Below are 18,545 nucleotides of genomic sequence, written 5' to 3' on the forward strand. Positions count from 1 at the left end.
GAGGGAGGGAGGGAGTGTCTGAAGTATATGCCTTTCATTTGCTGTCCCCAAGGAGCCAACCACCGTCAACTCTTCAAGAGGCTAATCTCAGTGAAAAGCTACGAACCAAGGCAAAGAGCGTTCACTGCTCCCGCAGAGACTCTGAGTTTGGTTCCTAGCACCCGTGTCAGGGGGCTCACAATCACCCACGACTCCAGCTCCAGGGGATCCACTACCCTCTGGCCTCTAAGGGCAACCACATTCAGGCACACATCTCCACACACAGACACGCTAAGTGAAAGACAAGTCTCCAGACTTTGAGCTTGTTTTATTGATATTCATTAGCGAATAAAATTTTGTTGTTGATCTTGATGCATGACAACACACTGTTTGGTAGTGGTTGTTTAATGTTGATCTCCGGTTTGTTAACTACACTAAGCATCATAACCTCTAATGGGCTGGTTTTCACACTGGTGTTGCCAGTGCCGATGGGTGGTTCCTCTGCATACATGACGTGGTCCATCCAAAGGCGTGGTTGTCTTCCTCCTTTGCTCGTCTGCCTGCTTCACAATACATTCAAATGAGGTCAGCTACTCGGAGCGACCGCACACCACAGCAGCCTGGGCAGAGAGCGTGACGATCAGCACTCCCGTGTTTGAAATAGTGGGACTGAAGCTTGCTGCTTGGGGACCTTCTCAAAGCATCCTCGGTGGATATAAGGCGACCCTCACTCCATCCAAGAACACACCTTTTGCTGGGGGAAGGGTCCATGTGACAATTGCTTGTCACAGGTGATCATGTGACACACAGACATACAGTCATACTCAGATAAAAGTAAATAAATACGATGCCTGGGGTGGGATCTCTCTCTCTCACACACACACTCTCTCTCTCTCTTTCTCTCTGGCTGGAGCTGGAAGGGGGGAGGCATCTGATTAAAATATAGCATACAGCACACATGGATAATAAATAATCATCCATAACCGAGTGGGTGACAGCAACAGGCCTAGGCTGCTCGATTCCGCTTGCTTCTTCCATTCATAAGCACCTCTGATTTTTTTTTCCTATGGGCAGAAATGGGATGAGGAGACAAAGGGCTTGGAGTCTGGGGAAGAAACTTATTCGTGTTTTCAAACAAGAGGATAAAAAAAAATGTGGTGTATGCCTTTAATCCCGGACTCAGGAGGCAGATGTAGGATCTCTAAATTCAAGGCAGCCTGGTCTACAGAGTGAGTTCAAGACAGCCAAGGCTACACAGAGAAACCCTGTCTCAAAAAAACAAAACCAAAGAAACAAAAAGAAACCACTGAGAGACTGCAGAGCTCAAACACGCTGCCTGAGCTCTCTTCAGAGTGGAGAGGGGCCAGCAGTCATCAAATCTGACCAACCTTGACCCAGGATGTGGTGTGTCCTCCACTGTGTACAGATTTAAGTCTTGTCCCCTGTCCCTTTGTTCCTACTGTTTACAGTGATAACTGGTCATACATCAACCTGGCTGTGACACTGGGTCCCAGAAATGAGCTATGTTATTAGCAAGTTAGTGTGTGTGCCATTTGCATTTTGGCGTCATAGAATCACCAAGAGAAACTGTCAGTACTGAGACTTCCCTGCTAATAAAATTTTTAAAAATGGAAAAAATGAGTCCCATAGAACATAGAGGGGCTGCCCGATGGCGCATCGGAGTGTCAATACATTCTTTTCCGGTCAGGTTCTGAGCCGGACAGCTGGAACGGACATTCCATCAGAGCAGAAGAGTGCAGATCTTGAAGAAGTTGGACCACCTACAAACAGAAGAGCAACTCTCTGATGGTGAGCAGCACTGTCGGTTGGCACAGGTGGGCAAGGAGGCCAGTGACACCCAGGAAGTGGATGCATTGTGACCTGTGCCACGTGGCGGCTATGGTGTGCAACCCAACAGTCTTATGCAGAATTCACCAGATTCCTATCCATGGGATAAGAACACACTTGGGAATCTCAGTGCTTCTTAAGAGTAAAGAAGAAAGGACGCCACCTTCCCCTGGGTGAGCTCGGGTGACATCGTGAGTGTATAACCTTGTAGGGCTATCGCTTCCTGCAGATTGGAAGAGAGCAGATGCAAGGTCCCCAAGGCCGGTGCACACACAGTGTGGAGTTCTACTCTCCACCCCCCACGAGGCACAAGGTTGATTTGTCTAGCTCAGGAGAAGTAGACCTCAGAGGAGAAAGGGTGCCAGTGCTCCGTGGGAGACAGGAGGCGGGGAGCAGAGAGAGGACACCACAGGTCTCCTGGAGGGCAGTGGTCCCTGGCCTCACCGCAAGCTGGTCTGTTTGGGGAGCTTAGCGCCCATCAAGATGCCCGAGGTGAGGATCACGGGGGCTCTCATCTGCACACTGGACCCAACCATGGTGGGGAAGCTGCGATTCCGCCGGATGCCACTGGGACACCCCAGAGGCAAGCCCTCGGGGACCAGGCCCCCAGGAACAAGAGCCTGTGCTGGCCCTGCGGCTCCACAGAGGAGAGGTGCCTGATCCTCAGTCAAGGTGGGGATATGTGCGCGTCCTGAGTTCACCACTCTGGCCACCCCAAACCTCCTGACTTTGTCCACAAGGTTAAGGTTGGAGACAGACACGTCCGTCTGGCTCTCGCTGCTCCTCACCGGCCTCTTCGCCCGCACGTCCCTCAGGATGGAGCTGGCCGGCTTGGAAGCCAGGAAGTTGTAGGGAGGGCTCGTGCACTTGAACTCGAAGGAGGGCGGGGAGGCCACGGGTGTCTGCATAGGGGAGTTTGGCGGGGTGGATGGGATCACAGCCATCCTAGGGGTATAGGAGTAGAGGAGGGAGCCCCTGCCGGCTCTGTCCCAACTCTGGGGGTCATACACAGCTGCGGAGATGCCTCGTTCCTTCAGTAACCACACCAGTCCCAGGGACGTGCTCATGGTGGTCGTGGACTCACGGATGTTTGTGAAGGACTCGGCCAGGCTCAGTCTCCGGGGGGTGCATGGCGTGGCCACTGGTGTGGATTTCAAGTGGCCAGTGCTGCTACAAGCTGGAGCTGGGGCTGAGTTAAGGCTGAAAGAGAAAGGGGCTCGTCATTCACCACAGGCGTCTGTAGAAGGATCAGTGGCCCTGCTTCCTGCAGTGTGTGCAGGAGTCTGGGGTAGGAGAAGGCACCCCTGTGCCCTCAGGTGCTCTGTCTGCATTTGCTCCTCATTTCTTATGGAAGGGGTCAGCCTTACACAAGACTGTGCTTCAAGTTCACAGGAAGCTGCCCCCTTTGCCTATCCCTGGAAGGTGCACAGCGCTGTCTCCTCTTTAGATAAAGACACGACTCCAAGGCTAGCTGTGGGCTTACTCAGTGTCTCGCTGGGCTAGTAAGTAGACTGTCCTGGATTTGATTCCATGGGTAAAGTGGCCCCACTGTGTCAGGACTGACAACAGACCCTTCAACAACTAAAGCACCCCAAACAGTTCTTTCCGCGAGCCTTGATCTTCCTGAGATGCAAATCAGAGCCGCGAGTGCACAGCACAGCACAGCACAGCACAGCTCGTCCTTCGCCCCTTGCTGCTCTAGCCCTGTTTCCTGTTGCCCAAACCCCTGGGGATATAGCTGCGTGGCAAGGGCAGAAGACACAGCCACACCTCACATATCAATCTGTTCAGGCTCTGTAATGACACCTGAATGACCGCAACAGGAAGCTATGCTCCTTCACCACGGCCTGTGGATTGGAGACTTTGAGGTCACAGCATCTGCCATCCAGCTGGGAGAGCCACCAGGACTCAGGGGAGCAGGAGAGCAGTGCACTGCTCACAAGGCTGGCTTTCAGGGAGCTCTGCCCAGCTTCTGAGGGCAGGGGGACAGAGGACAACCTGCTGCCACTGCGTCGTACCACCCGTGCCGGTGGCTGCCTGCTCTCGGCTTCAGCTGGAGTGGCCAGCTTCACGAGCGACTGAGGAGTCCCCAGGACTTAGACACAGCAACCTCTCCCCAGGAGGCCCCACCTGTGGGTGGTCTCCCCTACGGCTGACAGGCACAGGGTGGGAGTCACGGAACAGGTCATCTCACACTAGCTCAGCAGGGGACTCTGGGAAGTGGGGGGCACTTGGAGAGACCGCAGCAGCTCCTGGGGCTGAAGAGCTGGGTTTGCAGAAGACACAGGGAAGGTTTTTGCAAATGCTGATTGCTGCTAGGTGAGGATGTTCTAGCTCGAAGGCTTACTGGCACAGCCATCCCCAGAAAGGGTTTGGGGTTTTCACTCCACTGCATTTCTCCCTGACTGAGGCCATCAGCCCCCTCTTACTCTGCACTTCCGAGGCTTTTCCGGTCCTCAGGGTGACCACATGGGACTTCTGGGGGCAGTCTGAGGCCTATAGCTTCAGCCAGAGATACACATCTAGTCCCTTAGCTGCACTGAAGACATCCTGTGACTTTAAAAATAACCTCTCCTAAACAAAGTCAGGCCTGGAAGCCAGCATCTCCCGGGGCAGCAAGGGAGACAGAAATAAAGCAGAAATCCAGGGATCCCATTGGGTGAGACCTTTGGTTAGGCCTTCGTTAGCGCCAACACTCAGCTGGGTTAGAAGTGATGATGGCCAAGGCCATGTTAACCCGGCACAACCACAGAAACACATCGAAGCCTTTGTCCCCGGGTTAGTGGCAGCCACACTTGCACACACAGCCCCTTCGGCGTGGCCCTGCAGGAGCAGGCTCCGTTGGCCGTGTGCTCACCCCCTGCCTTGCCCGTGGGCTCAGACTCTCTGCCCTACATCTCCTCTCAGTTCAACGGGGCAAATGGCTGCTTCGTCGTCATCCTCACCAGACCTGCGGAGAATTGTCATAGTTTAAGGTGCTCCTCGGGGTGCTTGCTCTCTTTGATCTGGCCCAGCTCGCCTCCCTCCCTGCCATTGTCCACTAACTCTGTGCTCTTGTCAGACTGTGTCACACAGAAAGGGGGGGGGGGGGCACTCTCCCGTAAGGCAGGGAGGGAACCATGAGGCTGAAAAACCAAGTCCGACAGACCAACATCTCTCCAGATGGTGTGCCGGGGAAACAAGCCAGAGCAGGCATGTGACTCTACCATAGAGGATTTTCACGCTGGCCATTAGGGTTTGGCTGCGGTGAGTGCTTCCTGGAGTCTGTTCCAGAGCGGGTGAGAGCTTCCACAGAACTCAGCAACTCTACCGTGAAAGAACTCCATGCTCCATTGGCAAGCTTTGGGACAACAAGCACGCTCATCCCTGGGGCCTGTGGGAATGTTGGCTTCAGCCAGGAAAGCCCTAAGAATCCACATTGAGGATGGTGACAGTGGCTTCCCCAGGTCCCCTGCTCTGGATCTGAACAAACAAGGTTCAGAAAGAAAGATGGGACCCAGAATGGGCAGCCGCAAGCGCTTATGCATGCTGGACTTGGCTCTGTCTGGGTGTGTTTTTGTGGGTACAGGAGTACATAAAGAGGCCAGAGGTCAACCTCAGGTATTGCCCCTTAGGCACCCTCTACCTTGTGTGTGAGGCAGGGTTCATCTCTGGGGCCAGGACCTCATCAAGCACCCCAGGGATCCACCCACCTCAGATCACAAGCACGTAGGTGATGGGGATCGAACTCAGGTCCCTGTGTTCTAACTGACTATTTTTCCTTCACAGGGTCTTAGTAAACACCTCTGTCTGACCTGGAACTCATTACGTAGACCAGACTGGCCTTAGACTCACAGAGATCCACCTGCCTCTGTCTCCTGAAGACACCTGGCTTGGAGCTGGCCTTCAAATGAACCTCTGGACTTCATCATCACACCTTGTGACAAAGTCCATTCCCCAACAGACCCCACTCCCACCCGCCCCAGAGCTATGATCCCTTACCTTGGCGTGACCCGTGTGAGCTCGTCTGAGGGGTGCAGGATGCGGCAGGTGGTGAAGGTGAACGTGGAGTTGGTCTGGGACATGCACTTCCCAGGGTAGTGCGCTAGATTGGGAGAGGAAGGAAGGAGAATAAACACATTCCTCACATCCAAACCAACAATGACTAAAGTTAAAATCCAGCACGGCCCTCCACAGGTGGGAGAGGCAATGAGCTACCTTGTGAACTGGATCTGGGCGAGGAAGTCGAGACACCGATGTTCTGGACTGAAGGTGGTCCTTCAAAAATAACCACGTTTTTGAGCACTGGTCTGCAGAGCATCGAATGCCAGCTTCCGGCCCAATCCAAACAGGGTTCCTCATCAGAGTTCTTGGGCCAGCAGTGGATCCAGCTCCCAGGGGTGGGGGAGGGCCAAGGGGCCTTCATGACACATCTAGTTTTCCACCTCAGGGCTCGGGTCTGCCTTCTTCCAGCACAGTTTGCTGTGCATGTCTTTTCATTAGCAGGTAGGTGCCCAGGGCTCTGCCCAGAGGGAGGGTGGAGGGAGCAAGGAGAGGTGCTGGGTACCGGGAAGCAGGGCAAGGTTCACGAAGCTCCCTTTTCTGCTCACACAAAAAAGGGCTCAGGGAAGCTGGCTCCACTACTGTCCACCTGCGATGGTCATGGTAGGAGGTGGCCTTAGCAGCCCCAACAACAACGACAGGGACTTCCAGAACCCACTCTGGTCTGGCACGCCCATCCCTACCCCCTACTCTGGCAGCTTCTTTCCCAAGGTCTCTAGGATTCCCATCAGAGACAAGGTGTTCGTCTCTGGCTTCTCTAAGCGTTGTTGTTAGGGCAGCTGACGGCCAAGGTCGGAGGAAAGCAAATCACGGACATGTGAGGATCATGGGTGTGTAAGGATCATGCACCAGAAGCCGGCGAAGAAACAGGGAGGCGTCTACCAAAGACATCGTGATTGTCAAGGTCATCCTAACTCATAACTTGAACATGGGGGGGACGACAAGTATGTGGGGGTGTGTGCATCAAAACACATGCATGATGGCGTCATGAGATGAGCGCCCGCCCCACTGCCCAGCCAGCCCTGCAGCAGCTCAACCCCCAGAGGCCTCCTGGGAAGACTCTAGACTTCAGAGACCAAGAAGCTCAAAGGCTGAGAAACTACTAGAATCTTGTGTCAAGTTTTCTCTTGGATTTGAAAAGGAAAAAAAAAATCTGGCTGCGTCTTAAAAGTAAATCAGAAACCAAAACCAAATGAAGCAAACAAAATAATAATAATAATAATAATAATAATAATAATAATATAGGAGAGAATGGTTGGAGACACAGACCGAAGGCAAGGGGACAAATCCAGAGAACAAAATCGAGACAATGGTTAGAGAGGGCAAATGTTGGCAGTGTGACCCAGCTCTGCGTCCACGAGGGCCCAGTGACACCGGGGTGGTAGCCAGCACCAAGACCTCAGGCAGAGCTTTAGTGGGAGGCAGAAGGAAACACAGCAAATGAGATATGAAAATGGCCTTCGTGGGGACCGGAGAGACGGCTCAGCGGTTAAGAGCACTGCTGCTCTACCAGAGGCCCTGGGTTCAACTCCCAGCTGTCTGTAGCTCCAGTTCCAGGGTACCTAACACTGTCATGCAGGCAAAACACCAATGCACATAAATCTAAAAAAAAAAAATAAGAAAAGAAAAAGAAAAAAAAAGAAATGGTGTTTGTGAAACAATGGCTTTAGCACTGGACGTGCACAGCGGTTCTGGGCTCAGGCAATGGAGAACATGCTACAGAGCGCCAACAAAAATGGACCAAGCTATGGAGAGCAGGCAACCGAACAATCACAAGTCTTGGACAGCGACAAAGTCCAGGAATAAAAACAACAGGAGGCCTGAGAGGAGGGAAGACAGAGATGGAGCACACAGACTGTTAGACACAGTGACAGAAGGTGGCAAGGCGGGGTCAAATCATACGTGCAGCCCCCTTTGCACACGGGGTCAGATGTGCACTGCCCCTCCCCACCGCTAGGGGCGCAGTCTCCGAGAACGTTTTAAAGATGGAGCTGAGCCACGGGGAGTAAAGCCCATCACATCCACGTGGGTTTGGGAGGTAAGAGAAGGCTGCTAAAAATCCACGTCCCCACTCCCCAGGATCAACGGGCAGCGCTGGAGGCCAGGAAAACTGATTATCTGAAGAGCCAAGCCAGAGGTTTGTCCCCTCCACAATACCACTGGGATGACCGGGTGCTCGGGCTCTCGGTGTCACCATGGACTGCCGGGACGCAGCTGCGCCTCCCTTCCTTGGGGCACAACATAGAGACAGTGAGTTTCCCCACGTAGGGCTTTCCGGAGCCCTCCTGTTTGTCCCAGATGAGCAAAACATTGAGCCCTGATCCTTGGCTCTAGGAAGAGAACAAACTATACATGGAAACAGGCTCGTCAGAGTCAGTGCTTGGGCTCAAAACTGGAGCCGCCAAGACCACACTGCACACCAAAGCCCAACTCAACCACAAGTTCAAAGTCTGTTTTACCTCACGGGCTCCCTTTTGAGGGGTCAAGGGTGGGCTGTCTTGGGGTGGCTATTCCAACTTCCCAGTGAAGTCCTTATTCGTGTCTCGGCCCGACTGGAGGGCTTCGAGCGCCACGGGGGACGGACAGATGATGAGCCTGAGTGGCGGTGGCGGATTGCAGGCGTTGTTCGAGGTTACTTGCTAGCAGCTAAGCAAGCTAGGCCCTTCCAGTGGAGGATTCCGCTGCTAATTTGGGCTTTGTGCTCACTATGATGATAGCCCACTCTGGTTACCTGACTGCATGTTATACGGAAATGGATTTTCCTTTCATTCAATAATCCTAATCCTTACGCTTAGGTTGTCTCTCGCTATAGGTTTTGATGCTGATACAAAAACTGGTAAGTGTCATGCTTTGTGTAAGCCCATGGGAGGCCTGTCCCTTTCTGAATAGGGATGGAGGAGGAGCGGGGGAGGGGGACAGGCAGAGAGGACGGAGGGTAAACTGGTGGTATGTAAGATAAATGAAAAAAAAAGTTATTTAAATAAATAAGTAAACTGATAAGGTTTAAAATTGACTTGGTTGTCAGAGACCCACAGGTGACTACAGGTGACGGGTGTGCCACAGGCAAACACCCCCATGGCCAGCTGTGTTAGAGGGCAGGGTAAGCTGGGGCTAGCCCGCTCTGCTCTTGCTTGCTCATGTGACCTGTGTGCTTCTGCTTGGAGAGGAGGCAATTGGGATAGGCCATCCTGATACAGCCCTGCATCTGCACAGGATTGAGTGGTTGGGGTAGGGGAGATGCTACATAAACCAGGGTGGCTGATGCCCTGCAGAGTGCTGAAGCCGCCCAGGGCTGTTGTCTCCCACAGCTCAAAGTACTGAGAACCAGATGCTCTGCTGAGCCAGGGGCCCTGCAGGGACTTCCGGAAGACTGGGACTCTGTCCATGTGGGCAGCCACACTTGGACACAGGCTTCGCTCAGCCCTTTCTTTAATCTGTCCTCTGGGGAGGGTAAGCTGGGGGCACTGGAGTAGCCATTTTCCCCTCTGAACAACACCCTGGAAGCCAATGCGCACACGCAAAGGCACTGAAACCTGTTGCTGCAACCAGAGTCTTGTTGTGCTACAAACCCAGGCTATTTCAGACCTTTGAGAAGGGGAAACTCTGGCCTTCACTCAGCTGTATCTTGTTTTGTTTTGAGACAGGCTGCCTGGAGCTCACTAGATCGTCTAGAATAACCTTGAACTTCTGATTCTTCTGACTCTACCTACCAAGTGCTGGGATCACAGGTGTGCACCTCGACCCCTGGTTTATACAGTGCTGGGGACAGAACCCAGGGCGTCGTGCATGCTAAACAAGTGTTCTATCCACCAGACCATGCCTCCAGACCAAGATGGGTTTGTTAAGATCGTATAAACAACTTCTAAAATGTCAAAAACTTTTTTTCCCAAATATATCTGAGAATCTTGAAAAAGGGACCCCATTTTTGCAGGGCACAGAGTGCCTCCTATACTCTCTCTGTGGGAAGCAGGTAGCCAGGGTGAAAGAAATAGTGAACCCCCTCCCCCCACTTTCTTTTTTCCTCTCCCTACTTTCCTGACTTGACCATGTGGTTATAAAGCTGCTGCCGCGTGATTTGGACCTGCACTTTCTAGAATTTTCCCCTCCCTACTCCCCCCTCTCACACACACACACACACACACACACACACACACACACACAAACTTGCTGGAAGTAAAAGCTGCTGTCTTCAAAGCCGCACAGTTGCCTAGCTTGCACTGAGCCCGAAGAACATGAACCTAATTCTGTTTTTCCAGAATGCTCAGCTGGAAATGACGTTGTCCTGCTCGGGATGGGAAGGCTGCCCCACCTGAGGTTCTGTCTCATGAGCCAAAAAGGAGGCGAGAGCACAGTTCAGAGTTCCTAAGAAGGCGAACATCAGAGCAGGGATATGTTTGATGGAACAGTGTCTGTGAGAGATCAGGTCTAAAGCCATGTGCCCAACTGCCACATTCGTGTAAACAGAACAAAGGCCGTGGCCTGTGCTCTCCTCCACACAGGGACACTGTCACACTGGTTTCAAATGACACTCTGCAAAACTTGTTTTGACATACAGTCTAGCTGTGTAGCACAGGCTAGCCTTTGAATTCATAATCCTCCTGTCTCTGCCACATGAATGCTGGGATGACAGAAGACCCCACCTTGCCAAGATAAAAGTGACTTTAAACTATTAATTGTACTTTATTGGCAAAAGCTTCTAAGCTCTTAGCTTCTGGCTTCCCTTCTTTTCCATTTTTCTCTGTTTCTTGAATGTTTCTTTTACACAGCCCTAGTCTGGTCCTGTAGCTCTGTGAAAGCCCCTGGCTCCAAGTCCATTACACCACCCCAGTCTGGTAGGTTTTCTGGAAGGTTCTATTATGGAGACTGAAAAGAATCATAAGATCTTTTTCTGATTCTATACAACTGACTTGTGAACTTAACAATTCTGTTCTCACTATAGTAAACTGTTTGTTTCGTCACAAACATATGTATGAATTAGGAGATGAATCACTTTACAACATCCTGTAGAGGGGGCAGGGATAGCTTTTCAGTGGCTCTGAGGTAGCTTCTGGAGGAAAGGACAATTCTAGAACATGGTAAAACTGTCAAGGGGGTAAATGCAAAACTCTCTCCAGATCTTTTTCTACCAACAAGGCCAGATCCCACGCCGCTGGCTCCTCCTCCCGTCTGGGGCTGACCCAGAGAGCCAGGAAGGATCCTTGCCTGCATGGACGGGTCAGACAGTAGGTCTCCCATTCTCCTCAAGGGGAAGTTGTCGTCTGTCTGAACATCCCTGTGTGCTCATCTAGGCCCCTCCACGTGAGCAGAGCTACCAAGATGCCTCAGCAAGCCAGACGCAGTGCTAGTGTCCTGGAATGGAGGCACCCCGTGGCGTGGAGGTCGGATGCAGCTGGCTTTGCTCTGCAAGCCGTAGGCAGGGACAAGCCTGCACTGACCACTTTTGAGGAATCGGCCCTTCCATCCTAAATCACGGCTCTGCCTCCAGGTTGCAGATGGCGGGTTCTGCTCAGTTCACCGAATGCGCTTAGAAAGAGCTGAGGACTGTTTTTTTCTTAGCATGTGCTGACATGATGGTGTGAGCAGCACTCAAGGAGGCAGAGCCAGGGCTGGGAAAATGTCCCATCCCATGGGGATGGAAGGCACTTCCCTCTGCGCCAACTGTACCGACCTTCCCTTCCGGACACACTGGCCATCTTCATCATACGAGCTACGTGGCCCCTCTTCTGTGGAAAGCTATGGGACTGCGTGCATCACAGACTCGGGGAGAGGCGTGCTCCCAGGGGGCGCCCGCTCTGTGGCTGAGCTATGAAATGCTGCACAGGCCAGACTTCTTCCTCTCTGCCGTGGGTTATTCCTTTGGTTCCTGCACTCCACAGAAAATCCAGAGCACAGCTTGGACCTGTGCTCTGGACAAGGAAGCAGCAGAAAGGCTGTGTCCTGACCTCTCTGCCTCCAGTGGTCCTGGGGCCTGAGGTGTGGGAGAACTTCTGGGGTCTGTTCTGAATGGGTGGGGTTTTCAGGATCTACACTGAGGCCAGGATCTTGGGGCCCAACTGTGACTCATGTGCACTGTGGGGACACAAGTGGATTAGGCATGAGCCAGTCCCCGGGTACCAGCTCCATGTATGCAAGTGATAGACAGATAGACAGAGACTTCATCTCTGGTGCTGGTTTTAATTCCACCTTTACCCGCCCCCTCTGGGTCCTCAGGAGAACTCATCTGAGCTTCATCTTGCAGAACATGCCACCCAGCCAGCTGCAACGTGGGCGTAATTAACCCTTCCCTCACGCAGGTTGTCCCCAACCATAAATTAAAAGAGTACTGGTAGGACCAGGTGATGTCTATTCTGAAAAAAAAAAGTGCTCCCTATGTTAATTCGGAACATCAAGCAATCATTAAAATGAAGTAAAACTATGACCTAAAGGTTTTTTGCAACAGTCCATTTTAATCTTCTAGGTCATTTACAACACAACAACATGGAACCAGCCTTCTGAAGACACGGGATTAAGGAAAAGAATCAAAGGATGCTTCAAAAGACACATTAAAATTACACTAATAAAAATGTCTACTAGGTGAGTCTTCACACTTTTCCCCCGCTGGTACCAATTGTGAGGAAGACCGTCAACTGCCTTCTGCCCTCTGGGAGCTCAGGGGTCAGCGCTGGGCCAGCGGGACACAGATCCCAAGACTGTGGAGCTCCAGGTCCTCCCATGGAGACCCATCAGCCTCTAACCATCGCCCCCCCCCCCCGACTGGGCATCATCTGGGGTATCCAGCCATGACTGGGGAGAGAACAGAATCTCGCACTCCCATGCCTGACAGGAACAGCGCTGTCATCTCAGTGGAGAAAGCTACCGCTCTGCACGGCTCTGCACGGCTCTGGAATTTGCCCCTAAGCAGGGACGCCGTTCCTGAATGACCCCGATCAACTGCTTAGCTATGCTCGGGCACACACCTTGAGCTTGACCCCTCTATAGTTTCTGCTCTGCGTGTATCTGGCTACCTTCAAATCAAGTCGCTGGGTGGATGTACTGGAAGGCTCAGCAAGGGGTAGAGCATTAAGCCAGAAAGGCCGCAGGGAGGGCAGAGGCTGGGCCTCCAGTCCTTATAACCAAAGCTCTCACTCTCTGACCTCGCCCAGCTCTTGGTGCAATGGTTTTATTCCTTTCTGAACAACTTCCCCCAAAGCAGCTGGGGTGCATCATTCATCTTCCAGGACAAGAACCCCAGCTCTGGGAAGGCTCCTTTCCTCTTACCACGGCAGTTAGATGCCGGAGCTGCCTTTACATGGGGCCCAGTGTGGACAACAAAGGGAGACTCAGCTGCTCTTACTGTCCTGTCCTTTGGTTTTATATTGTTGAAATAGAACCACACTATATAGCCCAGACTGGCCTTGAACTTGAGATCCTCCTACCTCAGGTTCCTGGAAGTTGTAGCACTTGAATTTTAAGTACACGCCCCAGGCCTAACTGTGCGGCTCTCACAGGATGAGGCTCTCATTCCCCTATACCCTGCACTTGGTAAACAGACATTTTTGTGATGATGCCTCTAAAGCTGGCATTTGAAGAAAGAGCCGGTCCAGGCCACACCTCCTTGACCATGGCCCCTGGCTCCATCCTGCCTTGGGTTTCATGGCAATGTTGTGGCTTCCACAAATTAAAAGTATGAACCAGAAAGACAAATATCCTGTCTTTGCATTTAGTGACCTGAGGATGTCATGAGGATGATGGCACTGGCATCACTCATCTTTTCTCTTAACCCTGAGTTCTTTGTCTTCCCGGGACACTGAGTTAGGAGGTCCACGTACAAAGTAATTGGAACATATGGGTTAGCATATGGGTAACTCACAAGTTCCCGGAGGTCCTAGGAGCCCTGAGCACAAACTTCCCATCCCAGTGTAAGGGGTTTGTGGGTGACCCAGTACACCCGAGGTCATTGCTGGTTCCTGGTGGTGTGGGACAGGGGCTAGTCAGAGCACCTAACATCCTCTTTGTAAGGGCTGAATGACATCTCTTAGGGTGTATCTGGTTAAAGAGTATCACTAAACACTTATAAAAAAAATCTATTTTGAATACATGAAAGTAGAGCACACCCTTCACCGACGCTGAGCCAGGTCAGAGCTGACAGGACCCACTAGGCACCGTCTATGTAGTCCCTGGGCTTCTGTCCGAGGTTCACACGGCCTGCTGCCCCTCACTATCAGCATGCCCCCAAACTACTTGGCTTGCTCACTCTGGGACCCCCCATCAGAGTCAGGGCAGGATGGCCACTACAGAGCCTGGGAGCACCTGTTCTGGGGCATCGTATCCCTCTTTTTAGCAGCCTCTCCCACTCCCACGCAGGGCCCTGTTGGGCCCTGCACCTCAGAGATGGGCAGAGAAGCCCGTCTGTCACAAAGTGGAGGATTTGGTCTCTATTTAAAAAACAGAGCCTGACATGGGATGGTTTTTGCTCTCATCCACACAGACGAGCGGAAGCTACAGACACAGAGTTGCTATGGGTGGTGCCCGGGACAGAGATGAGCAAAGCCCAGAGCTCTGTCTCGGGTACAGGTGTCAGGTGTACATGACTAATTGAGGCGCCCTCACCAGACCCCTCCTCCTCCTCCTCCTCCAGGCCCGCTGGCGCTGGCGGCTTGTGCATCTCCTCTGAGGAAGCCTGAGGCTGGCTGGAGTAACTTCTGCTGCCTGAGACAGTCACACGTGCTCGGGACCTCTCACCTGAGGTCTCCGGGTGCTGAACTGGCGTGGAGGTAGCTAGGCCCGTGAGAGAAATGTGGTCACCTGTATCGTCTTCCTCAAAGTCGTTAAGGCAGTACACTTCATCCAGGTCAACGTCCAGCGTCCGGAAGCCCTTGGTGACCACACCAGGACGGGGGTCTAGGATACCCCCAAGATGAGGCTGGGCTAATTGCTGCCAGTGGTGAAGCGTGGCTGAACCTTGTGGGGATGAAGAAAGGGGTGCAGAAGCGGAGAAGGGAGGGTTAGGATGCCAACTACAGCAAATGCTTCCCACCCTCCCAGCCGAGCCTGCATGGGACTGTGGGAAGGACCGGAGGAGAGTTAACGTGGCCCTTGTGAATGGACAGCGGTGCGATCCCCTGCTGTACCAGGAGGGACACCACTGTAAAGAACCAACAATTTCTAAAGTAAAATACATGTTCCGTACTGTGTGCCAATGACGTCTGGTTACACACCCAATGGCAAACTGAGCACACAGAAGAGCGTGAAAGCGGTCAGACAGGAGCCACGGGAAGCTGGTGGCAAGAGCATGAGGACAACCACGGACCAGGAGGCCGAGGGCTGGGTACTCGGGGACCAGCCTGTAGACCAAAGCTATAAAAAAGAAAGGACTGGAGAAGCCACGAAGGGAGGTAAGTAAAGGCACGGATTCAAGGACAAGGTAAGAAGTCACAGAGCCCTAAAGCTATGGAGCTATCTCCAAGATGACACCAGACCCCAGGACTCAGGTGACAGCCTGTGAGGTTTGTAATAACACCAGAGAGGGTGTCCCTGATGACTCTAGGTGTCCCAGGCATTCTACCAAGAAGGTGTGCAAGGCCAGGACTGTCTGGAATCCTGGGGGCCGAGGAGCTAAGTGCCATCCCAGACAGCAAGGTGGCTGGCGTGGGTGAGGGGCAGCTCGGGCCTCTGTGCTTCCAAACACCTGGGTCAGGGAAAACTTGTCATGGAGGTCTTAAAAGGATTCTGAAAATTGGACAATTCCAATCCCACTGAAAATGATAAAGAAAAGAAGACACCTTGAGACCTAACACCCTCAAGGCCTCTTCGAGGTCCACGCCAGTTTTAAGGACACACATTGCATTCTCCTTAGCAGACTTGGGACTGCTGAAGAGAGTGAAAAATAACTCGCACTATGCACAAAAGGAAGAAAACAAAACAAAACAAACACACAAAGAAAATGATATTCATACCTGTAAGGACTTCAGAAGTCCTCATCTTGGGACAAAATACAAGTTAATTTTAGTGGTCACAACTGTGGGAGAAGACAAGGATGCTAACACCATCTAGTGGTCAGCTTTGTAGACCAAGCTGACCTCTAGCTCAGAGTTCCACCAGCCTCTGCCTCCCAGCGCTGGGGTAAGCTACATCCCATCTTTATATTGTAGAATTATATGCAAGGTACATTGTAAGTAGCCCTGCATACACACATCAGAAGGGTTTCTTTGACCTAGCTACAATCAAATGGGACTTGGGAGGAACTCAAGATGCGGTGGCCGTGGTGTATTCAAGACCTCTGTTACGCAGAGAGGAGGCTGGAAAGATATCACAAGCAATAGGGAAACACCACGGCACTGTGAAACTCAGAGACAAGGCTGACTCCCACAAGAGGGGCCAGGCTAACCATGGAATGACTGGATGCCTCAGTTTCTCCTCCCCGTATGATTTTCTGGCTGGAGACGAGATGGAAGACAGATCTCTGGCGGGCTCCACCATCAGCTCGCAGAATAAAGACGGCGGCTTAAAGCCTCACTCCTGCCTCTGCTTACTGCATCTGCAATGACAGCACGTGAGCTCCAATCGAAACTCACCGTGCTCTACGCATGAGCACAGCAACGCATGCCTCCAACTCCCCAGGAAGGGTTCTCACTCACTGTACAAATTGGGGAATGGAAGGTTCCAGAGGCTAAGTGATTTAACTGTGGTGTACGAGTCAGAACGAGGATGCTCGGGCCAGGAATGTGGGTTCAGTGGGCAGCAGCGGCCCAGGGAGGTGTCCAGGGCCCAGCAGGAGGGCTAGACACCTGTGACAGGCCCCACCATGCTATCCCTGTGCTTCCTACAGGCCACAGGGAGAGCCCTGCACAAGCCATCAATGTGACCAACTCTGACACCCCCCATGTCCGCATCCACCTTATCTACACGCCCAACTCCTTGAGTTTTCAGGCCCACCCCATCTCGGTTTCACAGATCAGGATGTGAGTCTGGGGAAAGGGAGCCAGTCTCCAGAGGGGTCGCCAGAGGTTGTGTTAAGTAGCGAGCAGCCCATCCGAGATTAAAACGAAGGCCTCTGGCATCCACTCCCTAAAGCTCTCAGCAGAGACACAGCCCCCCATGAGCCTTGTGAATCCAACCAACAGCAGCTCCAGATGTGGCCGTGACCATGGAACAGGTACATTCAGTTCCACAGACCTGAGAGCTGTCTCGGCCTTAGCTGTGGCTTTAGTTACCAGTGGGTCTCGGGAGCGCTTTCTCTTCCTGGCTGGTTCTGAGGCTCCGGGTACTCGAAGAGCCCAGCACCTGAGCAGGGGAACGCTCACTTCTTCCTCACCCTGCCGTTCTCATGCCCCAAGAGAATTCCCATTCTGTAGGAACCCACCCAGCTGCTGGCTTCAGCACCTGGAGGTCTCTGCTTTGATACAGGGAAAGAATTAAAAGTCACTATGAAGCCGACCTTACCCAGAGGTGAGCACAGGCTGCCTCTCCCTCTCCTGCATCTCAGTCTCACTCTCCAGCCTGGCTTCCTTTCCTGGTCCACGGGAAGCAGGAAAAGCATTGTGCTATCGGCTACTTTTCCTTGCTCACTCCAGCTAAGACTACCGTGCTCCTCCCACCCACGTGAGAACAGTCGGGGCAGGCAGGGCTCAGGAGGACTAATGCACACATCAGTCTCGATCTCGAATAATCTGTTCTTGACTGGCAAGACAGTTGAAATGGGAAAGGGAGAAGGAGATGGAGGACACTGATTGGCGTCTGCGATGGTCCCAGACAATGGTCTCCAGGGACCTCACCGCGGGTGCCTTTATCTGGACTGCTGGGGGTCAAGGCTATTCTATCGGCATCTCATTTGGCCAATGGAAACGCCTCTGAGAATATGACCCCAGCATAATGCTGGGCCAGGTGGCAACAGCCGTAACTGGGCCTGTAGACAGGGAGTTGAATAAGGGGCAGGTTGGATAATCTTGTTGGACAGCTATCTGCCCATGGTACAGATCAGGGAGACGGCTCCAGAGGAGGACTAGGTCAACCAGCACAAGGACAGAGGCTGTCACTGGGCACAACTACTCTACCGCCCATCTTAGAGCAATGACAGGGATGCAAACGCTGATTGTGGGGGAAAGGAGGAAGAACATATCAGTTGCCTTCTAAACAGCTAAGAAAGAAGTCTGAGAAATACAAAAGCCAGCCAAGAGGATCTGTATCACGGGTATGTTACAGGCCAATGACTTTGTAATGGTAGCAAGACAGCTTCCTGGGAAGCAGGACACCACGCGTGAAATTCACCTTACAAATGAGTGGAGTTTCTTCTTACTTTTGTCATAAAACAAAGGCGCAAAGTTAGAAGAAATAAAGATGAATTGATCAAAATAAATTCAAAATCTTATCCTGCAATGCACTTGAAAAATGAACCCAAAACATATCATAGGTGACCCAATGAAACACAGCCTAGTATGGGAAACAGAGTGATGGTCGCTGTCCAGTAAACTTTTAGAGACAAAAGAAGAAAAGAAAAGAAAGGCAGAAATAAAATTGCAGAAATGGAAGGTTTTATTGAAAGAAAACCAGACATAATTGAAGGTCAGGAAACAATTCCCAAGCTCACAACTGAATAAGCAATTAAAAAGAGTGAGCCGCCCCTTCCCTGGTGGCTAGGACTGAGCCCCCGCCCCGAAGGCCAGGAAAAATCTATTGCACAATTAGCTCATCACTATTAA

The 18,545-nt window shown here is 52.2% G+C and overlaps 1 protein-coding gene across 11 annotated transcripts in view; it reads right to left on the reverse strand.

Annotated features, from left to right (window-relative positions):
* Positions 1 to 288: 288 nt before the first annotated feature.
* Positions 289 to 18,545, reverse strand: part of Trak1 (trafficking kinesin protein 1) — a 115,755-nt gene continuing 97,498 nt past the window's right edge. For 5 of the 11 annotated variants that reach the window (XM_050141713.1, XM_050141715.1, XM_050141711.1 and 2 more), the window contains 3 exons: positions 14,458 to 14,808; positions 5,809 to 5,911; positions 289 to 3,027 (listed from right to left, as the gene is read on the reverse strand). In XM_050141713.1, coding sequence (XP_049997670.1) covers positions 2,268 to 3,027; positions 5,809 to 5,911; positions 14,458 to 14,808 — 1,214 coding nt within the window. In that variant the 3' untranslated portion in view covers positions 289 to 2,267. The remainder of the gene's footprint in view (positions 3,028 to 5,808; positions 5,912 to 14,457; positions 14,809 to 18,545) is intronic. The other 6 variants (XM_050141716.1, XM_050141712.1, XM_050141709.1 and 3 more) reach the window with 2 other exon arrangements.

Source organism: Alexandromys fortis, unplaced genomic scaffold, assembly GCF_014885135.2.
Source record: "Alexandromys fortis isolate MF-2015 unplaced genomic scaffold, M_Fortis_MF-2015_v1.1 scaffold_44, whole genome shotgun sequence".
Classification (NCBI taxonomy): domain Eukaryota; kingdom Metazoa; phylum Chordata; class Mammalia; order Rodentia; family Cricetidae; genus Alexandromys; species Alexandromys fortis.